Source organism: Aedes aegypti, chromosome 2, assembly GCF_002204515.2.
Source record: "Aedes aegypti strain LVP_AGWG chromosome 2, AaegL5.0 Primary Assembly, whole genome shotgun sequence".
In the NCBI taxonomy this organism is placed as follows: domain Eukaryota; kingdom Metazoa; phylum Arthropoda; class Insecta; order Diptera; family Culicidae; genus Aedes; species Aedes aegypti.
In genome coordinates this window covers 260,732,157-260,759,724 of record NC_035108.1, presented here as the reverse complement: position 1 = coordinate 260,759,724, position 27,568 = coordinate 260,732,157, and the positions used below count along the sequence as shown (strand labels likewise).

The 27,568-nt window shown below is 37.5% G+C and overlaps 2 protein-coding genes across 2 annotated transcripts in view; one reads left to right on the top strand and one right to left on the bottom strand.

The window, feature by feature from the left end:
• LOC5565687 (protein disks lost) overlaps nucleotides 1-27,568 on the bottom strand; it is a 286,162-nt gene that overhangs the window by 2,605 nt on the left and 255,989 nt on the right. Inside the window, exons 7-11 of the mRNA XM_021844895.1 lie at nucleotides 25,204-26,208; nucleotides 14,060-14,186; nucleotides 13,095-13,391; nucleotides 12,795-13,028; nucleotides 12,320-12,504 (exon numbers count right to left, since the gene is read on the bottom strand). Of these exons, the coding sequence (XP_021700587.1) occupies nucleotides 12,320-12,504; nucleotides 12,795-13,028; nucleotides 13,095-13,391; nucleotides 14,060-14,186; nucleotides 25,204-26,208 (1,848 nt within the window). The remainder of the gene's footprint in view (nucleotides 1-12,319; nucleotides 12,505-12,794; nucleotides 13,029-13,094; nucleotides 13,392-14,059; nucleotides 14,187-25,203; nucleotides 26,209-27,568) is intronic.
• On the top strand, nucleotides 10,945-12,164 carry LOC5565691. The gene is made up of 2 exons (XM_001649998.2): nucleotides 10,945-11,612; nucleotides 11,674-12,164. The coding sequence occupies exons 1-2, from the start codon at nucleotides 11,361-11,363 to the stop codon at nucleotides 12,007-12,009; spliced, it is 588 nt and encodes a 195-aa protein (XP_001650048.2). The 5' UTR covers nucleotides 10,945-11,360; the 3' UTR covers nucleotides 12,010-12,164.

Genomic DNA, 27,568 nt, shown 5'->3' with positions numbered 1-27,568 from the left:
CCATTTCCTGCCAAAAATTCCTCCGGGGAAGATTCTTCAGGCATACCTTCCGGTGGCATTCTTACAGAGATACCTTCAAAGGTTTCTCTACTGAATATTCAGGATTTCCTCAACTGATTCCTTCATAGATTAATCCAAAAAAAATCTCAAGTAATGTCTTCATCTTCAGTAATTCAGCTTCCAAGATTTCCTACAGGGATTGCTTTTTTTTCAAAGATTCCTTCAGAAATTCCTCTAATTCAGATACTTTTCAAGAAATTAATTGCCAGAAACTCTCCCAAGGGTCTCACCAGGACTTATTTCAGGGCTTACTCCTAAGACTCATCCTTAAATTCCACCGGGAGTTGCTCCAGAAACTCCAAAAGGAATTTCTTCAGCGATTCTTTCTTGTAATTTTCGTACAGAGTTCTCCAGGGATTTATCCAAAACCTTCCCAAGGGATTTCTTCAGTGATTCATCCAATGTTTCGTTCAAGAATTCTACCAACAAATCTTCCAAACATTTTTTAGGAATTCCTCCTGCGAAACTTCAGGAATTTCTAAACAAATTCTATAAGGATTCTTTTCCTGCGATTCCACCAGGAATTCCTCTAGCAATTCTTAAAGAGATTGCTCAATAAATCCCTCCCAAGAAATAAATACAAGCATTCCATCAAAAAATCCACCAGAAATTGCTCCTATCAAAAATCTTCCAGTGAATCTTTTACTGATTTCCCTAGGAATTCCTCCAAAAATACTTCAGCGACTAATGTCCAAACATTCTTTCAGGGATTGTTTCAAGGATTCCTTCATGGTTTTCGCTACACGGATAAAAATCTGATTCCCACACCATGATTTACAAGTCATGAAATTCATAAATTGGTTAGGTCGTGATATCAGGACGACAAATCATGGTTTCTGGAGCCTGGATTCATGATTATGATTCTTCCTAAACGTAACATCCTGAGCGACAACACAAAGCGGCGCACTTTGCTTCAAGTCATCCGCATCGATCACCCATCATTCATCACGATAGATTGGTACTGTGGTAAAATACGTAACTCTCAATCAGAAGGTTCTTGGTTCAAATCTTGCTCTGGCAAATTTTGTTTTTTTTTTCTTTCATTTTATCGGGTTGACTGACAGAAATATAAATAGATCAGAAACGGATGCGCGGATCATGATTTTCGAGCACACGATGGATGATTTCGACCGCTCAGCTGCAGCTTGTGTCGCGATACGACAATCTGACTCATGATATCGTGAGTCCAAATCATGGTGTATTTTCATAAGATGAAAACACACTGGAATCATGATATCCGGGTGCATAATCATGATTTTGGATTCTGATTTCTACCCGTGTTGAAATTTATTCTAAAATTCTTACAGAAATACATGCAGATTTACGCCAGGAACTCCTACAATGATTCTACCCAGAATTTCGCAAAGGCTTCATCCAAGGATTACACCAGGAAGCCTTCGGCGATTCTTTAAGAAATACTGCAAAAGAATTCAAAAAACTTTCTACATAGGATACCACCATAAGTCTTTTATAGTTTTCGCTTGCAATTTTTTTGAGAGGTTTCCCCAGGTTATTCTCAGGATTCTTCTGGTGTTCCCTTCAAAGATTTTTCCTTGTATCACTAAAGGGACCCTACGAGGCATTTGACCTGAGATTTTTTAAGGTATTACTTCTAGAATCTTCCAGAAATTTCTCCGAAGATTCCTAAAAGAAATTTATCCATCATTTCCTTCCAGTATTTCTTGAAGATTTTTTTCCAATCCATCAGGAATTAGAGAATCTTGTAGGAACTCCTTCAGTATTTGCTTTTAATTTTCTTCCAGAGATTTCTAGAAAATTCTCAGGGAATTTCTCCAGTTATTTCTTGAGTGATTCCTTCAAGGATTTCCCAATAAATTGTTCCATGATTTTTTCCATGAATTTTCCAAAAAATACTTCCAGGGATTCAACCTAGCGTTAGCGTAGTTACGGTATACTTCGTAGATTGGATACTAGCAACATTCATGTTTCTTTTTAATAATCTCATCCTGACTACTTTCAGGAACAAGGCAGGGGAGTATACCTTGTTCAAATCATAAACAAGAGCTTGAGCTTGAGCTTGAGCTGGATTGGCCGCCCGTGGATGCTACTCCAGTATCGCCAGATCAGCTGCACTTATACAAGGAACCAACCGAATGACTGCTTGGGACTAACAGGCATCCTCAGTGTATAAGTGATGGTGAACTTCTATTTTTAGCGACAATGGTGCCTGCCACGTCAGAATGCAGACCAATATGTGGAAGGGGGATGATGATGGTGCATTATACGTAGACCGCATATACCACTGCATTTAAGCCAGTACATGCGGGAGTGTATGGATTGGGGGAAAGGCATGGCAGAGAGGTTTGCTTTTGTGGTTAGCAGACTGCCTATGTATCAGGCGTAAGGAAAGGCATGCGCGTAGAAGAATGGAAGCGTTAGGGAAACGGTTTCTTGTCCGTCTCTGGTTCTAACGTTTGCAATGAACAAATAGTTTGAGTGTGATAGATTTATAATGGAAGATAGAAGCAAGTGAGAGATATACAACTACAAAGTAAGAGGAAAGTAACGGGCCTGGGATTGAACCCATGACCTTCTGCTTGTGAAGCAGAAGCGGTAGCCATCAGACCACCAACCCCGTCATTGTTCAAATCATAAACAAGAATCTTTACCGTAACTTGGGATAGGGGAAGGAAATGTTGATGTAGCACCTACTTAATGAGAGGCCACCGACTCAGCGACACCCTCAGAAGTGCTACGGAGTAGGAGGTTAGGGAAGGTATAGTGTCAGGATTCGCCTAGAAAGCTGGCGATAGACCATAAACATTTGTTGTTTAAGTGTTTTCAATTTAATCTTTTGAATGCCGGCAAACAAAAGAGAAAACAATAGTTTATTTATAGTATAAATAGTATTTCGCGAAATGCTTGTCGATTGTGCAGTAATATTTTTGCTCAATAGCCAGTAAAAAGCAAAACCGATCCCTCCAGAGTAGACCTGTTCATATTCGAAAACATGTCTGGAGTTCTTCCGGTCAAGCAGTATTCCTAATTCTCATGCATAAAACAATGTCTGGTCAAATTTTCAGCTCATTTGATAGAGATTTCACTAGGCTTCAAGTTGAAAATGTGTATTCAGGCTTATTTAATGGTTTGAAAAATCATAACTCAATACTCATAAATCAAATTCACTTGCTATATACTTCCAGGGATTCAACCTAAAGACATTAACATAAATGCCTTGTTTAATCCTCTGAGTAAATATCAGTGGAATCCCTGGAGGAATAATCTTTTGATATTTTTTTGATGCCTTTCTAATGGAATACCTAGAGTAGAGAAATGAAAAATTTCTAGTTCTAATATTCTTCATCCACTCATTTCTGATAACCCTTCTCTGAATAAATTACTGCTGCATCATTTATAGAAAATTGTGGTCAAATCCCATAAGAAATTCGTTATAGGATTCTTGGAGATCATCTTGGTGGAACCCTAGGAGAATTTTTTCCAGAATATTTTGGAAGAACCTCTAGAGGATTTTTTTAATTCCCGGTAAAATCACTGGAAAAATATTGGTGGAGTTTCTGAAAAAAATTCTAGTGGAATCCCAATGAGAATTTCAGCTGAAGTCCTTGAAGGTTTTCCTGATGGAAATCATGGAGAATTACTTGGGTTATTTTCAGGTGCAATTCATAGGCGAATCTCCAATCCTTGGAGGAACTCCTGATAGAATCCTTGGAAGAATTCCTAAAGATATTATTGAAGCAGCTCCAGATGGAATCATGGAGAAACTCCCGATGAAGTCCCTTGAATATGCCTTGAAGAAATTCTGAAAAACATTTTTTAAAAATCCCCTCCAGAGATTAGGAGGAACTCCTGATGGAATCTCTGGAGAAAGTCCAGGTGGAATCACTGAAAAAACTTTTGATGGAGGAACTCCTGATGAAATCTTCAGAACAACTCTTAGAGGTAATCATAATAGAATCCCTAAAGGAACCCCTGATGGAATCCCTAAAGGAACTCCTTATGGAATTCTTGGAGGAATCCCTAAAGATAGTTTTTGAAGAAACTCCTGATGGAATCATTGGAGGAACTACTAATGTAATCTCTAGAGGAACTACTGCAGGAATCTCTATAGCAACTGCTGATGAAATCTCTGGAGGAATTCTTGATAAGATTGCTAGTGGAAATCCTGATAGAATCACTCATTTTTAAGATTTTGTGCTAATGTAAGAACTATAGTACACTCATAAGACGCGACCCGAGACGGGACACAGCACTTATTGTTCGTTTGTAAGAACAATAAGTGTTGTGTCCAGTCTCGCGTCGCGTCTCTTGAGTGTCCTGATAGAATCCCTAGGAGAACTCTTTATGCTATCCCTAGAAGAAATCCTGATGGAATTTCTCGAGGAACTCCTGATAGAATCTCTGGAAGAATCCTAGGTGAAATCTCAGAAGGAACTCCTGATGGAATCCCTAGAAGAACAAAAAAAAGAAAGAAGAAGAAAAAGAGTAAAAAGTAGCATGTGTGAACAAGGTGTGAATATCGAGCTCTACAATAAAAAAGTTTTTAACTGTTTTAATAAGTTCTATTCGCGACGATTGTGATATCATTAGACGCGTATCAAGATTTTCTATCCAACGGTGTATAGCTTGTTCTTAGGAACGTTGGTATATTAATGTTATAGTGCAATTAATATTTCCAACATAGTGCTATTACCGAACGGGGATCAGTGAAAGCAATAAATTTACAAAGCGGCCTACGGCCGTGCGAAAACAATACACGCCTAAGTGGTGACAAAAATGTCGGTGCAGTGCGACGTTTGCTGTAAGGCAATTCTTGCGGTGAAAGAAAGAGTGTTTTGCTTTGGTGGTTGCGGTCAAGTGCTACATGCAAAATGCGCCGATTTGACTAGTGCGGGAGAAACTGCTTTGCGTGAAAACTTATCAATTAAGTATATGTGCCACGACTGCAGGAAAAAGCAAGTATGCCTTAATGATATGGTGGGCAAGTGTGACAGTATACTCATTGCGATAAGTGAAATAAAAAATCGTTTAGAAAAGATTGAAGCAAAGCTGGAAAGAAATGGTTGTGATGAAGCTGTGAAGTTATGTGAGAAAAATGTGAAATTGGTAGTGGAAGAGTCTGCAAAATTGCATGGAGAGCAATTAAAAATCTTGGAATCACAAATTGCGATTTCAGCCAACAGTCCTGCTATAGGCAAAGGCCAAGCAGAAGGGGATGAATACCCATCTGGTGGCAGCTTTGTTGAGGTAGTGAGAAGAAAAAAGAATAAGCGTGATACTGGCTCTGTTTTGCGTTCTGGTCGTGTCCGAAATAAAAGTGTCGCAACACCAAATAAAAATGAGAACACAAGTAGAAGTGCGAAGGCACAACCTATAAGCAATGCGAATGTGAAACAGTTGATATTGAGCAGCCTAAGAGACCAAGAATCAAAATTCTTGGTGCGGATGGTAACTACGATTCAAATGAATTGATCGACATTTTTAGAGATCAGAATGATATTGAAGATGTTGAGTTTTTGAAAGTACTAAAATGCATTCCCGCGAAGAATAACCCCGAGAATAAATGTTCTCTTATCTGCGAAGTTGATGCAAATACGTTTGAACGTGTGGTGCGTAAAGGTAAGCTAAATATTGATTTCGAAAGATGTCGAGTTCTAGAAAGTATTGATATATTCAGATGCTTCAAATGTTGCGGTTATGGACATAAATCTGGTGAATGCAAAAATAATTTACATTGTGCTAAATGTGCAGATAGACATGATGTAAAGGACTGTTCATCTGATCAAGAATTTTGTGTTAATTGCATCAATTCAAATAGAGAAAGAAAAACACAGTTTGACGTTAATCATTCGGCATGGAGTGTGGATTGTCCTATTTATTTAAAAAAAGTAACAATCTCAAAGAGTTTTATAAATTATAATGCATAGCAATCAAGAAGAGCGACGGATGTTGTTCTTCTGAACATCGCTGGCATTACGTCGCATTTCAATGAGTTAGAAATTGTAGTCAGCAGGCAAAACCCCAAAATTGTTATGCTAACAGAAACTCATTTAACTTCAGACATTGGAATAAGTGAGTATGCTATAAAGAACTATAATATGATATGTTGCCATTCTGCTTCCAGGCATACAGGCGGGGTGGTTATGTATATCCATGAGCAAGTAAAATTTCATGTAGTTGACAATTCAACATGCGGATCAAATTGGTTCATTGCTGTAAAAGTAGTCAAAGGGCTAAAAGTTGGAGTTTATGGCTTATTGTATCACTCACCAAGTGCAAATCAGCAAGAATTTTTACTGCATTTGGAGCAAGTTTGGCTTGAAAGAGTAATTGATGACAAAGTAATGAACCTAATCGCTGGAGACTTTAATATCAACTGGAAGAACGTCATCGATAAAAGAAAACTTCAAAATCTAATGCAGTGTTTTAATCTAAATCAAAAAGTGAATGATATTACACGGCGTACTATTAGATCACAGACTATCATCGATTTAGTATTTTGTAACGATGATGAATTGAACGTGACGATTAATCTAAGAAATAAAATTTCCGATCATGAAACTATTCAGATACAATTTAATGAATGTTCAGAACCTGTAGAGGATTATATAACTTTCAAATGTTGGAAAAAATATTCAAAAGCCGCACTTATATCTCTGTTGAGAAGAAGCATGTCTGATAATAGTGAAAGAGAATTAGATGAAAAAGCAGATATTTTGAGCACCTTGTTGAAAGAGAACATAAATAAGCTTGTTGTTATCAAAAGCATAAAATGCAACAGTAGGAAAAAATGGTACACAATAGAGTTGAAAAGTTTGCAACTTGCAAGAGACGATGCGTATAGAAAAGCTAGTACTAGTTGGGATGAAGCTGATTGGCGTCAGTACAAAGTTTTAAGAAATGAGTATGCATACTCTATCAGAAAAGCTAAAGCAGAATTCACTCAAAGGAAAATTGAACAAAATAGAGGAAATAGCAAGCAATTATGGAAAACCTTAAAGTCGTTATGGAAGAGTAAAGAAAAACCACCAATTAGGTTAACATTTGATGGAAAGGTTGTAGAGAACGATCATGAAATATGTGAAAGGTTCAATAGTTATTTTGTTGATAGCATTCAGGAAATTAACAGCAGTATTGAAGATGTTCCAGACTGCTTTGAAGATGAGAGCGATCATTTTGCTGAAACATGGAATGTGTTCCATCGTATTTCATATGATGTGTTGTATAAATCTATTCACAAAATTGGTAGTTCATCAGGCATCGAAAATGTAAATTTACAAGTGCTAAAAGATTCATTAGAAGTTACCGGAGAATATTTGCTTGGAATAATTAATGAGTCTCTAGAACAGGGAAATTTCCCCAGGAGTTGGAAACAATCAACGGTGGTACCAATACCAAAAGTGTCTGGAACAACGAAAGCTGAAGAACATAGGCCTATAAATATGCTACCAGTTTACGAGAAAGTGTTAGAAGTTATAGTTAAAGATCAATTACTTGAGTATTTAAATGAGCAAAAGATATTAATAAGTGAACAATCTGGATTTAGACAGAACCATTCGTGTGAATCTGCTTTGAACTTACTTCTGTATAAATGGAAACGAATGATAGAGGAAAAGAAAACGATAATTGTTTTATTTTTGGATCTTAAACGGGCATTCGAAACTATATCACGCCCAGAAATGTTAAAAGTTTTGAAAAAATATGGCATAGGAGGACAGGTTCTCAAATGGTTCGAATCATATTTATCCAGTCGCACACAAATATGTCAGTATAGAAACTCTACTTCAGTTCCAAAGTCAGTGCCGTTTGGTGTTCCTCAGGGAAGTGTTTTAGGTCCGATTTTATTTATTTTATACATCAACGATATGAAGAAGGCTATAAAGCATTGTGACATAAATTTATTCGCAGACGATACCGTGGTATTCATTGCAGAGAAGAACGAGAAAATAGCAATTAGAAAAATAAGGGATGACGTGTCATTGTTAAGCAAGTGGTTGAAAATTAAAAAGCTTAAGTTGAATGTGGAAAAAACAAAATGCATGATTATAAGTAACAAAAAACAATTAAATTATACTGAGCTAAAAATGGACATTGAGGGAATTGAAGTTGAGAGAGTGAATGTTTTTAAATACCTAGGGGTTTATATTGATGATAAATTAAAGTTCAAAGAGCATATAGATAATGTAATCAAAAAAGTAGCAAGAAAATATGGTATGCTAGTTAGATTAGGGAGTCAATTGACTTTTTGGAGTAAGATATTCTTATATAAAACATTGGTGGCGCCACATATCGATTATTGCTCTTCTGTTTTGTTTTTAGCCAGTGATACGCATTTGAGTAGGTTGCAAAGGTTACAAAACAAATTTATGCGGTATATATTGAATTGCAGCAAATACACGCCCATATTAGGAATGTTAGATGCTTTACAGTGGCTTTCAGTAAAGGAACGTATTGTTTTCAATGTATTGACAATTATTTTCAAATTAACTAATAATCAAATGCCAGAATACTTGACAAATATTATTGAACGAGGACGAAATATTCATATGCATCAAACTAGACGAAATTATGATATACGTGTTGTGCCGTTTACTATGACTAGTACACAAAAATCAATATACTATAGAGGAATAAGAATTTTTAATGAATTGCCAAGTGAAATTAAACACGCACAGAGTATCGCTGAATTTAAAAGGAAATGTTCAATTTGGATTAAAAACAGATATAGATAATAAGATGTTTTTGTACTCCGTATTTTAATTTCTGTTTGTAAATTGTAATTATCAAAAGATAAATAAATGAACTATTATTATTTTATTATTACATCTGATGAAATCCTCATTAGAACTCATGATAGAACCCCTAGAGAAACGTCCAATGGAATCCCTAGAAAAACATTCGATGGAATCCATAGAGGAACTTCCGATGGAATCCTTAGAGAAACTCGTGATGGAAATCCTAATGGAACTCCTGATGTAATCCTTCGTGGAATTCTTGATCGAATCTTTAGAAGTACTACTGATGGAAATCTTGGACGAAATTTTGATGGAGTGTCTGATGAAATCCAGGGCCCAGATAGCCGTAGCGGTAAACGCGCAGCTATTCAGCATGACCATGCTGCGGGTTGTGGGTACGAATCCCGCTGGTCGAGGATCTTTTCGTAATGGAAACTTTCTCGATTCCCAGGGCATAGAGTATCTTCGTACCTGCCACACGATAAACACATGCAAAAATGGTCTATCGGCAAAGAAAGCTCTCAGTCAATAACTGTGGAAGTGCTCATAAGAACACTAAGCTGAGAAGTAGGCTTTGTCCCAGCTGGGACGTAACGCCAGAAAGAAGAAAAAGTGTGGTGGAATCTCTAATGGAATTCTTGGTGTAATCTTTACAAAAACTTCCGATGGAATCTCTGGAAGAACTTTAAAAGGGTTTAAAATCCTGATGGATTAATTGTAGAGTTTCCTGGCACAATCCCTGGAGGAATTCCACTTTGAGCTAAAATTGCTGGTGTATTTGGTAAAGAAATAGGTTAAAGATTGTGGGAAAATGCCAGTGGAATATATAGAACCAACTCAATTGCGCACATTTTATAGATCCCCATGTCGTCGACGCTTTGTAAATTCACGCATTTTGAGTGGCCACTAATCTGCATTCATAGTTCATAGGACGTCGAAGCTTCAATTTGGAACAGAAGGTACGATCAGTTCGTCAAACATTTGGCTCCGCCGGTGGTTCGAGCAAAACCAAACAGTTTGTTTCACAAACTGTCAAATTGGTTCGTCAAGCAGCATCATATAGGTCAAACATGAGCATCAACCTAGGGGCGGAGTCAATGTTGGTCAAACCGTCTGAGCGTCTGTGGGCTGCATTAGAATTGTGTATCATTTTACTGTACAATGAAAATAATTCGAATGTTACGTCTGTTTGGCTATGATTTAAAAATATTTACAAATTTATGCATTAATTTTTATAAATTGATTACCATTTATTCATTTAGAAGACACATGTGCCCACTGGCTTAGCACTTTCTTGAAAAAAAATGTGATGATTTTTTTTTTGGGAAATCTTTGGAATCTTTCTAGGATGAATTCTAGAGAGCATCTTGAACGAAATTCTTGGTGAAATTCTTTAGGGAATCCGTAAAAGAATCACTAAATGCATACTGTAAAACGAACAGTAATACTAGTCGTAATTCCACGCGTAATATTTGTCGCAAATACAAAATAAATTAAAAAATATATGTCTTACCGGATTCCCTGAAAAATATTTTATGACTACCCTTGATTCTGTTTGATTTTTTTTTGTTTTCTAAATTTTTAAATGGTCCTGTCTGGTCCCTTCTTTCAGGCATGAGGTTTCTTAAATTTGTATTACTATTACACCATCCCTGATACAATGATTCATTTCAAATCAATACGTTTTATATATTTTGAATATATTTGGAACTCATATTCTACAAAAGTTATAGGGAAGGTGTACCAGTTTTGGCCACCCTAAGGAAAAATTATGTTTATACATAAATCAAATGACTTTTTTTTACCGTCAATACGTTAAACGAAAGCTTTCAATCCATGTTTAGCAGGAAATATATAAAAACTAATGAGAAACTTTGTTTTTGTATCAACAATCGGGGTGGCGAATACTGAACCACTTGCACCAGTATTCTCCACGTTTTTAATTTCGGATCCTGAATTCGCCACTAACATTGATTTCTTATGGAGGCTGGCGAATTAGGAACACCATAGTGTATTTACAAATACATTTTATTTCAGATATTTTGGAGAAAGGTTAGAAATTACATGGACTCGCACGGAGCACCTGATTAGGTTTCGCGGAGCACCATTTGAAAACCACTGCGTTGGTTTTTTTTACCCAGAAAATAAAAATATAACCTTGATATGATATGATATCTTGAGTTCAACGGCTCTAGTCTACCTAAAGACCAAACCAATTGAGATTTGAGCTTTCGTCAAAACTTTCTCACAGTTGGTCAAAACATCATGAAAAATTAGGTTGTCCATTCATCGTGATTGATAAAATGTAGAAAACGACGTTCTATTAATCTTAGGCGAGTTTTTTTTATTTTGACAAATGCACAAATCTCAATTTAGAGCTTAGTTTTAAGCTCAGCCTTATTAAACTTTCTCTATTTTAAGAGTGATTTTGCCCATACATTTATACCCCTGTAGATCACCCATCAGTCAATGTTCGTGACTAAAATCAATTAATCGCAATTTGATGAGTTAATTTTTCCAGAAGTTATAAACCTGACCGGATGTCAATACGTTGCGTTGCGCTTAGATATCAGCTAGTTAGTTTACATGTTCATTGCACGTCAGACAATGGCGAAGTTCGTACATTTCCCCAACTGCATTCTCGTTTTTCTAGTGATGTTTTGCGAATCCCATCTGGCCTTTCAAACCACGATGGAATTGTCACTGCAGCGTGTAGAACAAACTATTGGACCAGAGCTGATCGATGCCAGCCATTTGAGAGTCATGAAGTTCAACCGAACCGTGGCCGTGCTGAACGGTACCTTGTTCATCTCCAAAGATATGGACGATCAGTTTGAAGTATCTAAAAGAAGTGAAACTTCTCTATTTCAGACGCTAATTCAATAAATTTGATTTTCAGTTTCGTATATCTGTGGCCTACAGTCGGATCGGTAATAATCAGTTCGTTGAATACCCGATGAAAACAGCACAAGAAAAAGTATGCAATGTGCTGAACGGATCGTATCGGGATTATCAGCACCTATGGGCTGATACTACGAATTTCCCTCAGCTGACTGATGAGGAAAGATATTGTCCACTGCCCAGGGGAGAATACTGGATAAAAAATTATGCCCCCGTAGCATCGTGGGTTCCTCCGATGGTTCCAGAAGGATTGTGGCGAATGACGCTCGATATTTTGAGCGCTGATGGAGAAATAATGGCACAACTTCGATCATACACTTGGCTCCGAAAATAAACCATTAGAAATAAGTGTGATGTTAACATTGATTACTAAACTGATTTACAAAATGTCAATAAATTTAGGAAACGAAAATAGCACAATGTATAACAACAGGAGATAATTTAGCTATACACAATGCTGCAAGAAAATATCGAGTTAATAAGAGTTTTGATATCCAAGAAAAATTAATGCTCAGATATTATCCAATGCGACAGTCTTTCAGCACTAATTTCTTAAATTTAACACCCATACACATTTCATCAATCCATCAACAAGAACAAACAACATTACTAGAAAACCAAGTTAGAACCTAATTGCATTTTACCTGTTGCCAGCTTTCGTTGAATATTTTTATAAATTGCTCGTTCAATAGCCGGATGCTGATCAGATTACAGTCAACCAAACTGTTGATGAAATTAGCAAAGCATGCAAACACGTCGTCCACACCTCGGGCGGCCATCATCCGGATGCAACGGTTGCTCACCAGCGTCGAAAAGATGTAGTTGGTATCTGTATGTGGTAGCGTCCGGTCGGATTTGAACCAAAAGTAAATAAGGTAAGTTAGAAAGCGAGCAAATTAATTACGGTGCTTGTCGAGCGGTGACGACGAATGAGCGCTCCATAGTCCCTGAACTAGAACTTTCTCCTAATCTAGTTGCACTAATAGAGTTATCCAAAGTTAGACTACGGAAGGTCCGACAACCCTAATCTAAACGTCACTTACATGTGCTCAGCATGCAAAAACTTTCGCTCACGCTCGTCAAACATCACCGAGCCTGTGGGATAGGAATTCAACTCACCTTCCTGCTGCTTCCTTTGTCTAATACGCATGATATCTTCTTCATCCACGATGGACCGCTCGGCATCTTCTGTGGCAGTGCTATTGCCCAGCACAAGTTTTGATATCTCATCATCCTCATTGGCGTGATTAAACGATTCGGGAACAACACAGAACTCACTCAATTTCCGGTGCTGCCAAACGGACAACAGCATTTGTACTATCTCAGGTACAATTAGATCACATCGGTTGATAACTGCAATGAAACGATAATGAAGCATTAAATCAGATTGAAGCGGAGACTGAAGTCGCCTAATCTTACCTATCAGTAGGGCCAACTGCAGCAGCATGTACGCCAACGTACGGTTCATCGATTGGGTTGTATCCTGCTCGTCCAGGTATGTCATCACGAGGGTAAGGAATCTGGTTAAATCTTCCGGGGTAAGCTCTTCCGGATACGAGCTGGCAATGTGAATCATGGTCTGGAGTTGCTCGTACACGACGGTGTGCTGCACTCGATCCAATGCCACGATTAACGGTGCCACAGGAAGGGATTGTTTGTTGAGTGGGTCCTTAACGGCTTTAGAAGCTTCTCCGGGGATGTCTTTGCAGAACAGATCTGAGAAGTGGGAAACGAATATGATGTAGAAAATGGCAACGTAGTCAATGTAGTCAAGGTGCACGTTTGAAAAGAAATAAAATTAAAGTAACTTTTAATTGTTTCTCATGATGCAATACAAAAAATCGCAATTATTTCTGCATTAGAATGACCTATTAGGGCAGTTCAAAATTAAAAAAAATTTGGGAATCTTATCTCCAATATCTTCCTTACTATCCTTACCATAAAAATAGTGTGCTGTGAATTATAGCTTTCTAGGTGGTGATTTAAGGTGGCACAAAGACGATGTAGGTTTATAAGGAAATTACTGTGGAGAAATCCACCCTTATTCTAGCACACGCTTGTATTCGGTGAGGTCTTGCCTTATAACATTACAAACCCACAATCTCGAAGGCAACCTTCGTATCTATCAAATATCTGCATGCAAAATTTAAATTGAAAATATATCGTTCGCACAACTGTGACTTCGATGGCCAGAACTAGTAAATTCATCAAAATTGAACTCGGGACCACAAATCACTACTGCATCATGTTTCGAAGTTTCTACTCCTTCTGCAATATTCATCACCCGGAAGCTTCGTATGAATACAAATCAGAATTTTCAAAACACTAATTACGCTAAAAGCTTCTAATCTATGATTTACGACGTTGCATACACATCCACTTACCGATTTCGAGCATATGCGTCTGGCGCCATTCGTTCGTCTTGACGAGGCACCGTTCCAGTGCAAGATTGATGCACGTTCGTTTCACCGGCTCCAGGGTCTCACTCGGGAGCAATGCATCAAATCCTTCCTGCAAAACCAATCACGAACAACGAAATTGTGTGTGGGACGTTTTCATCCCGCACGGCAAAAGGGGCCCGTCCATATATCACGTGGTCATAAAAAAAAACAATTTTGGTCATTACCCTTCTTATGGGTAAACGTTGACATTTCGTCAACCTTTCCCCCTCTCTTAATGTCCACGTAGGTTCCTTAAAGAAATCGTCAGATGTTGCGCACATTTTTCTTTTCAAATGTTACAAATATATGGATGTTTTATAAGATATAGATGGTAACACAGCATAACGAAAATAACATTTTTGCAATTCCTTTGCATAGGGTTTCGATCAAATTCATCATGAGCGCTATTATTCGTCTTTTCAAACTTAAAATGTTCCACTACAGCGATTACTCGTACTTATATGCAATATAGATTCCTGAAAAGCTGAAAGTTCGGTATTTTGTTGATATTTACAATTCCATGTAGAGGTGGCGCAAGTGTCTTGAAGTTGAATTTTCAGGTTATAAAAAATGACCTTCAGTGAAGTACACAGAACTTTGTTATTTTTCAACCGATTTTAAAACTTTTAGCATCAATATCCTCAAAATTAAATTTGTAAAAACTTTGTTGAACACCAAATTTGTCTTAAATCAAAACAAGTTTTTATTCCAAATTTTTCCTCATTTTACTAAAAATTTCAACTTTGTTTGACCACAACTTCATGATTACTCAACCAGAGACGAATGCCCCGTCAGGGCAAAGTCTCTTAAAAAGAAAAAAAAAATACTCAACCGATTCCAAATCTTTTTACATGCTTTTGAAGTTAATTTAATTGTTTTCAAACCTTTTATATATCACATTTCACTAAAAAAATGTCTTGACCAAGATATTCAGCAAAAACTGCACAAAAACATTATTTTTTACCGAAAAATGCCAGTTTTGTCAAATTTTTGGCAGTTAAATATTGTCTCTTAAGCTGAAACTGATTTTCTCATTTGTTAAACCTTTGGGAAGGACTTTGCAACAATTTTTAAATAATTTTGAAACAAAATTATGTTTGCATATGTTAAAAAATATATGCACTATTCAACTCGTAATTAAGGCAAGATGCTTTACATATTTAAGTTTTATAGAAAAAAATGCTATTTTCGGCAAAAAAAACTTAAATAATCCAAGGAAATTTGATTTTTTCATTGAAAAATCATGTTTTTGGGTAGTTTTTGTTGAATACCTAAGTCCTAATATTTTTTAGAAAAAAATGTTGTATGTACAGTTTGAAAACAAATAAATTTGCTTCAAAAGTGTGTAAAAATATTTGGCATCGATTGGGTTTTAATTAAGTTATGGTAAAACAAAAATGATTTTTTTTAGCAAAATGAGGAAAAATTTGGATAAAAGCAAAATGAGGAAAAATTTGGAAAACTAAGACAAGTTTTGATTTTAGACAAATTCGATGTTCTAGAAAATTTTTATAAATTTAATTTGAAAGAAAATGGTGCTAAAAGTTTTGAAATCGGTTGAAAAATAACAAAGTTATGTTTACTTAACTGCAGGTCATTTTTTTATAACTTGAAAATTCACCTTCAACACGCTTGCGCCACCTCTGAATGTTAATATTTTTGGCTCAGATTTTGAGGTTTCTCTTTTAATGTGATTTGAATTCAGTAGAGCAAACGAATTTTTGGTTTTGAGAACTTTTGAAAAATAAGCCGTACCCTACTGGACTACCATCTACCAGAGCTGCGACAACACACGTGAGCTGGGAACTGCTTTTATAGTGATGTGTGATATGCAAAGGCGCGTGATCGGGTGGTGGCTGATCAACGAAAGAATGTGCAAGTTAAGGCTCAAAGGCCGGTTCTTCAACTTCAGCATCATAAACATGCATAGCCCTCACTCTGGAAGCACTGATGATGTCAAGGACGCATCTTACGCGCAGCTCGAACGCGAGTACGACCGCTGCCCAAGCCACGACGTCAAGGAGATTTGAACGCTCAGGTTGGCCAGGAGGAGGAGTTCAGACCGACGATTGGAAAGTTCAGCGCCCACCGGCTGACGAACGAGAACGGCCTACGACTGATAGATTTTGCAGCCTCCAAGAACATGGTCATTCGCAGCACCTACTTCCAGCACAGCCTTCTTTATCGATACACCTCAAGATCACCACAGCAGACGGAATCACAAATCGATCACGCTTTGATCGATGGGCGGCACTTCTCCGATATAACCGACGTCAGAACCTATCCTGGCGCTAGCATTGACTCCGACCACTACCTGGTGATGGTGAAATTGCGCCCAAAACTATCCGTTATCAACAATGTACAGTATCGACGCCCGCCTCAGTATAACCTAGCGCGACTGGCCCAACCGAACGTCGCCGCCGCATACGCGCAGCATCTCGAGGTAGCGTTACCGGAAGAAGTGATACGTCAGCACGGCGGATGAAGGACACCAACCTGTTCCCACATTGAGGGAAGTAAAAGATGTCTATATTATCAAGCTGTTTGTCAATAAATCAAATTTCAAAGTGATGACATGTAGGTTTTTAGCATTAGCATTAAGCAATTCGCACAAATTCGTAAGTGGTACAATCCTAGACCGTTGTATGAGAGTTGCCTCCTCCCCGTCCGTTACCAAAGTCAAAGATTTGTGACCAACCTTTGACTCTTAGACAAGATTGACGCATCCTCCAACAGTCGAGAGTTGTCCTGGCCACGTCCTTGCGAATGCGAATGGAAAAGAATGATTAATTGAACACTTACTTAAGAAATATGGGAAAGGCCATAGGATACGTTTGATAGACGTTCTGACACATATAAATAATATTCGTGCATTTTTTTTCTTGGGATTTGAACCACTGCGACCATTAATTGATCTATTGTGGTATATCCCTGTTTACTATCGCAACGTGCTCAGTACGGAGAGTTACCATTCACTGCCGTTATCTGATGATGCGAGGTATCCCAATCCGGAATGACCTTTAAATTAAATTTAACTACTAGGTTAGGGTTCTGTAACCAAATTTCAGAAGGATTTAGAATGCCCTTGTTTTTTTTTCTATCTTTATTAACGAGATTTTTAGCCCTGGGCTAGTTCATCTCGGGACCAACGGCTTTACTTCCCTTCCGAAGGAATGCCCTTGTTGAAATATTTTTTCCTACTTGCAAATAATGCTGGACAGTCACAAAGCAAATGTTGAGAGGTCTCTTTTTCACAGCCACAAAACCGACAGACATCAATTTGACTTCGACTTATCTTTTTCAAATGATATCTTTCCGGACAGTGTCCCGTAAGCAGCCCAATAAATATTCTTAGTGATTTTTTATTTAAATTCAAGATTCTTTCCGTTATTTGTTTGTTTGGAGTTATAAAGAGTTTTGATTGCCTTAAATTGTTTATAGCTTTCCAATTCAACTGAATCATATTGTCCTTCCATTGCTTTAATTCCAATTGTGTTACACATTTAGATATTCCACAGAAAGGTTCTGGTCCTACATACTGAGAACTTGCGCCTTGTCTGGCAAGTAAATCGGCTTTCTCGTTTCCTTCAATCCCACAATGGCCTGGCACCCAGTACAGATGGATCTGGTTTTTCATAGCCAATTGCTTCAGAATTGTTATACATTCCCAAACCAATTTTGATTGGCATGCGAAACATTTTAATGCATTCAGAGCCGCCTGACTATCTGAAAATATGCAAATCCTTGCATGTCCGTAGTTTCTTTTCAAAAATATATATGCACATTCTAAGATGGCGTATACTTCTGCAAAAAAGACGGTTGTCCATCTTACCATAGCTATTGAAACATGAATTCCCGGTCTATAATACCAGCTCCGGCACTATCGTTCATTTTGGAACCATCTGTGTAAAAAATAATCGATCCTGGTGAAATAATAGGCCCTCCTGATTCCCATATTTGGCGATTCGTATTAATCACTTCATATGGTTTATCTAGGTTTTTGTATTTTTTCCATCCAGTCTTCGATCATCAGTACTGATTTATCAATACGAAAATCTTTCAGTATACTAAGATGCCCAGAAAGATTGCCTTCTAGAAAAATGGTAGTTCTTCGCAGCCTTAGTTCACTCCTTTCAGCTTCCATTTGCACGTATTGATGTAATGAAAGCTTATAAAGAACTGCCTATAAGGCTTTTGATGGTGTACTGTGCATTGCTCCTGTTATAGCCATACAGACCAAACGTTGAAATTTCGCTAACTTTTGTTGGGATGTAATTTGATTTGTTTTAGGCCACCAAACAAAAGAGGCATAAACGATTCTGGGTCTTACAATAACTGTGTAAATCCAATGAATCATTTTAGGTTTGAGTCCCCATTTTTTACCAAATATTTTCTTACGCACCCAGAGAGCATTCGTGGCTTTACTTATGACCTGCTCTAAGTGTAAGCTCCAGTTAAGTTTATCATCTAGAATGACCCCTAGATACTTTACACTGGATGAATATTGTAAAATGGATCCATTAATTATCAAGCTTTTGAGTGTAATTTTCCTTTTACGAGTAAATGGAACTAAAACTGTTTTTGATGGGTTTATATTTAGCCCTTCGTTTTGGCACCACTCAACAGTGCAGTTTAGTGCAGATTGCATTCTATCTGTGATGATATTATCAAACTTTCCACGTACTATTATGGCTATATCATCAGCAAATCCTATAACTTCGAAGCCTCTTTCTACTAGTTTATTCAGAATGTCATCAACAACAAGGGACCATAATAAAGGCGACAATACACCTCCTTGAGGACAACCCTTAGTAGTCCTTATTGTTATTGATGATTCCCCCAATTCGGAAGACACTTCTCTACTTTTCAGCATTTTCATTATCCAAACTCTAACGCGGGGGTCAAAGTTTTTTTTTCCATAGATTTTTTTATAGATTTGTAAGCCGTATTATCAAAAGCACCTTCCACATCAAGAAATGCAACGAGAGCAATTTCTTTTTTGTCAAGAGTACTTTCTATTTTTGTAAAGCTGTGACAGTAGATTTATATGGTTGATAAGCAAATTGAAACCTATTAAGAGGAATTGTGCGCAAATATTCTGATTCAATATATTCATCTATAATCTTTTCCATGATTTTAAGCATGGTAGATGTAAGACTTATCGGTCTAAAAGATTTTGGATTTGTTTTTTCCTTTTTTCCGGCCTTAGGAATAAAGACAACACGAACTTGAGTCCATATCTTTGGTATATGACCAAACGTTAAACTAGCTTTGAAAATATTTGTTAGATAATCAATCAGTGCTTCTCCACCCTTCTGTAGAAGTGCAGGAAAAATACCGTCCTTCCCAGGCGATTTGAACGGTTCAAAGGAGTTTATTGCCCATTCAACTTTAGATCGCGTGAAGATGGTATTAGGTATGGATGAATTGCTTATAGTCCCGGTTGGCCTACAACTCTCATCAATATGAGCACCCCGTTCATCTTCATTTGACGCTAAATATGATCCTGGGAAATGCGTCTCCATCATTATTTTAAGAGTTTCCTGTGTATCAACAGTGAATTTACCGTTTGTTTTCCGTACAGTTCCCAAACCATTTGAATGGTCTTTAGAAAGCACTTTCTGCAGTTTCGCTACATCTGGAGTTTTCTTTGAAAATCAACATTCAAGTGTATGTTAGATATAAAACTACATGTAGTCGCTTCAAATTTGGAAATATAGGTAAATAAGTTTAAATAATAGTTTTTTCTACTCAAAATTCTGCACTAAACTCATGCAATATATTTCAGGCGTAAAAACTACATTTTATCATTTAAACATTTGAATAATATAGACACAGGTTAAAAAACTAGGAATTTCTGATTTTTTTATAGTAAAATAAATATTTAGCAAAATTTATAATTTCTATTACTAATCAAAAATGTTCTCATATCCCTGCTCAACCCCTCACATTGCAGAAGGAAATTTTGTTTCATAAAAGATAAAAATGTTGATTATAAAATATAAAAACGATCTAGACCAGTTATAAGTAATTTAGATCAAAACCAAAGGGATCAAGTTGTAGTGCAACTTATTTCAAAACATTCGGTCGAAGATACCAAACTCTTACATACATATTTAAAGCACTACCCAAGTAACCAGTAAGCACGATAATGCGGCACGGTAACAGCATTATATGCGCATATAGGGTAATCATTTGATGCTTGTCAGTTTTATATACGCATATAATGCTATTATAATGCCAGAAAAGGCGAAAAAGCGTGCCATTATAATGCGAAGATATAACCGTGCTTCTCGGCATCACTAGTGCTGATATAAGACCACGTGAGAAACGTCAGTTGTTTTCGCCAGGTTTTTCGGGCGAATATTTTGTGCTTTCGCGTACGCAGCCAGAGAGCTTTCGCGTATGCGGCCAAGCAGCTGGTACACGAGGTAAATAAATAAATGAATGAAAATGGAAACCTCGAATAGTATGCAAAATGTAATAAAATGATTGAGATAGTACTTCTCCGTATCAGACTTATTCATTTTGGTGGTTTTCATCCTTTTGAGGACTTGAAATTGCCACATATTGATCCTTGTTTTATGATGATGAAATTCCTAATTTTGCGTCTCGAACCTGCGACACCTGTATAGTTGAGTTGTTGAAGTTCTGCTCCTTTGCTCTTTCGCCCACATAAGATGAATAGTAGAGTAAAGTGGGGCAAAAGTTCGAGTGGGGTAAGAGTTTCTTTTTAAGATTTCTAGCTCAATTCAAATCAAATCTTATAAATGTCATTGTGGTTCGAATGCTATTCAAGTAAGAGACTTTTACTCCAAATATCATAAAAATCGATTGAGATTTGGAAAAGTTATGGCTATTTGTTGTTTTTCGACGTGAATATTGTAATTTTTGGTCAAACTTTCGTTGCATGGAACCAATTGAAGATAAAATGTTTTTCAATATTTTATGTAAGGGCGTTTCTAGGCCTATCATAAGGTTGCTTTCAAGTGTATTAGATTTTGCATAAATGCTTGAAAACAATTTTTGGCCCATAGTGGGGCAAAAGTTCGAATCAGCGGGGCAAAAGTTCGACCCATGTATAAAATCAGGGAAAAATTTTCAAATTGCCCAAAATCCACATATTATCTTCAAATTTAGTTAAATTTGTCTGATCGTGTGAAAACTGTCACCAAAATTTTACATTTTCACTTAGTTTTGCAAAAAACGGCTATTTTTGAGTATATTACAATTAACCCGGTTTTGGGCAATTTTTCGATGAAATTTTAGTGTGTATTTTTCGGAAAACTTAAGTTTACGGCTGGTGTAAAGTATGCCTGTCATAAAAGGATCGATGTTTTGTGTTTTAGCCAGCGAACTTTTGCCCAACACTAGATTCGAACTCTTGCCCCACCGGTGGGGCAAAAGATCGAATAAGACAATAAATTTTAAAACTGTTATAACTAAAAATGGGTAAATATTTGGACACAAGTTTGTTCAGCAAAATTATAGCCAATATGTTGAAGGTTCACTGTATGGTATTTGTTTTGTTTTAACTGCTATTGTTTTCCTGGAAACTTTGATTATACCACTAAGGTCGAACTTTTGCCCCACCTTACTCTATTGGAAAGAAATGTGACCAATTTAAACCACCACTTTTCCCCGTCATAAAACCTGCAATTGTATGAGTGAGAAGACTTATGTTTGACTCCCTCTCACCACTATATGTAAACACAAAGCACGTGGTATATCTGTCAAAACACTGGATGGCATTTAAACAGGCCCTGTATGCGAATATAGAGCCAATATAGTGCTTATTTAAAGCCCGTATGCATCAGGCTTAGGAGCATTAATGATGCTGTAATAGGGTTTCTATGCAGCGGAAGTGCTGTTATAAGGTGTGTAAGCATTTGTGGTGCTATTATAATGCATGTACGCATTTATGATGCTGATTAAGGGCTTATTATTAGTGCTAATGGTTACTTGGGTAGAGCCTTAGCTGTCGAATTCAGCGACCTACCCAAATTTGGCTCATTAAGGATGCTCAGATAGCCGTAGCGGTAAACGCGCAGCTATTCAGCATGACCATGCTGAGGGTCGTGGGTTCGAATCCCGCTGGTCGAGGATCTTTTCGGGTTGGAAATTTTCTCGATTCCCAGGGCATAAAGTATCTCCGTACCTGCCACACGATATACGCATGCAAAAATGGTCAATTGGCAAAGAAAGCTCTCAGTTAATAACTGTGGAAGTGCTCATAAGAACACTAATCTGAGAAGCAGGCTTTGTCCCAGTTGGGACGTAACGCCAGAAAGAAGAAGGATGCTCAAAATGTTTGTTTTCAAATACATGGGTTATTTTTCTTATTATTCACGATTATTCGAATTTTATGAACTTAAAGTAGCAACTTTTTCGGTGAGATTTGACACAATTCTCATGCAGTTTCAGTTTACAAACAAAAATGTATTGCTTTAATTGCTGTAGGAGAAATTTGAACACCCCTAGGAATGGTTTCTTTCATTGAGGCAAAATTTGAGGATATGGACATGAGATACTTGAAAGAATCTTGAAAATCGGCTGAGCCATCGCTGAGATATTGCCGATAATCCATGCTTGAAAGCAACTCCATGTTTTCAACACATTTCACCTGGTTGTTTTTTAAAACTGTACAAACTACCTTCTCAGAGTATTGATATATGACAAAATGAAATTAAATCTGAAAGTAAGTGCTCTAACCACTAACCATGAGAACCAGTTAACTTACTTTGAACTGAAATTTAAAATCAGGATTGGTTTGTTGATTGGCCACTTAAGTTCATGGTCAAAGACATCCCACTTCTTTTAGCTTAGCTTAGCTTAGCTTAGACTGACTACACATATCAATGGTTGCTGTTCCGCGATTGACCGAAGTCAGTGAAAATGCACAAAGAACCAACAAGAAGTTCGGCTGGGATCGGCCGTAATATTCTTCAGTGTGCATAATTCAGTGCCTCTGTTTATACAGGGTCAATAACGGCGCCGGCCACGTCCTTGCAGTTAGGTGGGAATGAGGAAAGGAATGTTAGTGTGTAACCTTTGCTATTTGGAGATCGTGTTTGCCTCTGCATCTCCACAAAGGTTACTGGGAGGGATGTTTGTTAGTGGTTCGTTGGATCACAGGATCATTTTGATAAGTGATTAGACCATGCACAATGGTCGAAAAAAATGAAGTTTGGCCAAAACTACAGTCATCCCTCCATGAGTCGATGTTCCATTACTCGATATCGACTCATGGAACCATACTAAAAACATAAAATCATGGTTACTATGATGGTCCCTTCAAACAGCTTTCCAAAGAATAGCTGTTCCATGACTCGATATTTCCATGAGTCGATGGTCCCTTCAATATCGACTCATGGAGGTTTGACTGTAGTTTTATTGCCTAAATTGATGAAATATGTATTCTAGATATGTTATTTGTCGTTTTTATTGTTTCAGAAGGTGTTATTCACATATTACGTAACTTTTTTTAAAACATTTTTTTTTCTTAGAAATGCCATCAAATTTTATTGAAAACACTTTTTTTTGTATTTGACCGATTTTGGTCAAAATGTGTATGAGTGGTTAAATATATTTTAAATTAATTTTGTATGGAAAATATCGTCAAAATATAAGTAAAATATTGAATTATTCAAATAGCTCTAACTTGAAAATCAGCAAATTTCTGCAAAAAAATTAAACGTTTTTTGTAAGATCAAAGGATGCTTTTGATGTGCAATATTCGAAATGGCGGCGACATGACGCGACAAGAGTTGTTTTTCATGTTCAAAATCATCCAAATTACTAAAGTTTAATATTGAATACTATTAAAACTTCAACCAAATATTTTTTTCCATCCTCATGCTCGATAAAAGTGTTGAACCACAAAAATTCAGATAGTGCATAACTTTAGAGAAATATTGCATTCCATAAATATGAATTTTGAATTTCATTGTCACATTTTTCTATTTTCTAACTTTAGCCAATTTGACGTCATAAAAGTCAAATAAATTTTAATTTTAGTTCAATTCCAATTAAGGATCATAATAATATAACACATGAGGTATATTTTAAAATAATAAAAAAACATAAAAATCTCAAAAAAAAAATTCTGGTAGTTTTTGCCGCTCCTTTATATGGAGCCCGACCATTTTGCCATGATAAACAATTTTTTTGTGAGTTATTAACATGCTTGTAATCATAACATTTTCAATTGATATGGAAAATTTCTGATTAGAGTAAAATAATGTTGACACTTGAAGTGACGAACCATTCAAAGTTTGTTGATCAAATAGCTAAACTCAACATTCCTTCAGGAGTCAGGACGAAAGCATGTGTTATCATATTTTACTCATATGTGCATGAGCATGAGCATAAATTACCGTACATTTCGTAGTTGCTACTCCGTGATTGACCAGAACAATCGAAGTTGCACAGAGATTTAATGGATGGGGCTTGGGATTAGCTAATGGTAATTCCTCAATGTGCACAAATCGAGAGCTCAAATATTAAAAGTCAATAACGGCGCCGGCCACGTCCTTAGAGCTAGACAACCATTGTTACTAGAAACCGAAGAATCTTCTGCATCTCCACAGTTGTCATGAGAAGTATATTCGGTTAATGGGATAAGGTAGAGATCTGGGAGTCACCAATGTTTGGTGCTGCGATCCATGATTCGCGGTATTGTTCGATAATCGCATTGTACGCCGAACTAGTGTTCATCCCTCGTCCTCGCAGGAGCAAACGATACAATCAAAAGATAAAACTCTGCTAAACCCGATTTGCGATCCGCGACACTATTATATCACGCCACGCGAGCGACGCGCAGCATGATTGATCCTGCTCACATCACCCGCCCCCGCAGGAGCATGTGACGCGGGAAAAGGATCACACACTACTCTGATATTTTACTCATATGAAAAGGAAAAAAAACTCTAGTCCGGTTTGTCCGTACACCGAGCAAATTAACTTTGTCTACATGGACATTGCGTTTACCCCCACCCCCTCTTCATGGACTAGCATTGACTTTTTCGTATTCCCTTATTCACGTGGTATATGGACGGCCCCAAATAATGTGAAGAACAAGCACTAACCTTGATTCGGCGGGCGAGCATTGGTGGGATTTTCTCGTCCCATCTGGCGTTGATGTCGGCGAGTGCTGCGGAGCATATCATGTAAATTTGCTTCGTCGCCTGAGGGATGGATTCCGCTTGCAGGGTGGCAATCTGCTCCGTGATTTTTTTACGTTTCGGAAGAAGATGAGCCACCTGGAAGTCCTTGACGGCAGCGGATGAAGTCCTTTCGATGACGAATTCGACGGTACGGCGAACGGACAAGCTCTGTGACTGCAAGAAGGCTTCAAGCAGTCGATGTTGATTGTTGGTTGTTTTCTGCTGGGCAGCAATGGTGGACACTCCCGAGTATTTCGTTGTTATGTGACGATAACGTCCGGACCGAGAGACAGTTTTCTCGACCTTTGATGGCATCATTGAGACGCGGAAATCGGCTAGGAAAGGGCAGGCCGCATTTAGAATGTTTTCTAGGAGTGGGTTGAGTGGGAGTCGTTCGCTTTTGTTCGTCGTTGTGTCTGCTTTGAATAAGGCAAGAGGTTCATTAGATACATCCTTTGCTGGTTTGATTTCACATTTCAGAATCCCCCCGGACTGCTCGTCAACCTTTGTTAGGATCAAAGCTTTGTTAATCTCCATTTCTTCGGCAGTAGTTTTCTCAATAAGTAATTCAATCTTTTTGTAGTTTTGCAGCTTTTCATCAACTGATAGCAAAGATCTCCTCCCTTGGCGATAGCTGAGGTACTCTTCTGGTATATTGGGATGCTCAAACAGCCAACCTAGGCAAGCTCGTATGATAAACTTGGAAGTGGGTGTCACTAACAGCCTCCTCTCGGATGCCATCTCGTAAGCGTTCGTCCTCAGGTAAAGTTCATACAATACATCGAACAGGTCCTTGTAGTAGCTCAAGCGGAGACTAATACCATCCAGCATGGCCAAATATTGAACCAGCCAAGGTACGGTGATAATCAGCTTCCGTTCTGCTATGGCACTCAGCAAAATCGATTTCACGTCGAACAAAGGCAAGAGCTGCAATAAACCAGATGAAAAAAGTGTTCCGTTTAGTGAGGCGACAAGACAGACAAGAGTTGAGAAATTAAATTTCTTCCTTTTAAGCTTAGCACATCGCATCAATCAATTTCAAACGTTGGTGTCGTCACTGTCGTTGCCTTTCCCAGATCGGGAAGGGTAGACAAACAGGAGTGGAAATTGGGAGACATGTTTGCTTAAAGGTAACACCCGTCGGCGTAAAATGAAACATCAACAATCCCCAAAATTGTGGAGGCGAGGGCTGTAGATCAGATGATTGCAGTTTGGATTTTCTTTCCTGAATCCTGATGGTAGAGGAAATGCACGGTCTGGGAGAATCGAACAAAAATAAGGACATTCAGAATGGAATCCGTAAAAGGCTTTTTTGGATTTCTACTCGCACTTTTAAGACCACGGACTGAGGCTGAAAAAGGGGAGCCGATTATCTCGGAGAAACACAATGTCGCCTGCACCATTGCTCCTGGTAGCACAGGAAGGGCAAACTACTGTGGAGGGTGCTCAGGTAAGTCAAAACATTGTATAATATTGGTCCCAAAATGCTGCCTTGGGGAACACCAGCTCTTACAGGAAGTCTTTCAGATCTGGAGTTCTGATAATCAATCTGAAGTGTACGATTTGAAGGATAACTTTGAATTATTTTAACAATGTAGGTATGTTGGAAAATTAGTGTTTTTTATTTTTACGAACAAACCTTTATGCCAAACACTGTCGAATGCTTTTTATATGTCTAGAAGAGCAAGACCAGTAGAATAGCCTTCAGATTTGTTGAAACGAATCAAATTTGTTACACGTAAAAGTTGATGAGTGGTCGAATGGCGGAATCAGAACTGTTCATTGGCAAAAATTGAATTTTCGTTGATCTGGGCCAACAGTCTGTTCAAAACGATCCATTCAAAAAGTTTACTGATGGAGGAAAGCAAACTGATTGGACGATAGCTAGAAGCTTTTGCAGGATTTTTGTCTGGTTTTAAATTGGTACAATCTTAGCATTTTTCTATTTGTCAGGTAAATGTGCTAATTGAAAACATTTGTTAAATATATCAACTAAGAATGATAAACTACTTTCTGGAAATTTCTTAATGAGGATGTAGAAAATTCCATCATCGCCAGGAGCTTTCATATTTTTGATTTTTTTTCAATAATAGTTCTTATTATAGAAATTTTATTTTCAAAATTTTTGTTTCTCAATTGTGAAAAACGTTTCTTGATTTCTTTCTGCAAATCCTGCCATATAATTGCCATAGCAGGATCGCGAGTGCGTTGAAATTTCCTTTTCCTCGCGTTTTTAAGACGGATCAAAAGTTTAAGATCATCGTCTACATTATTATTATTTATCTTT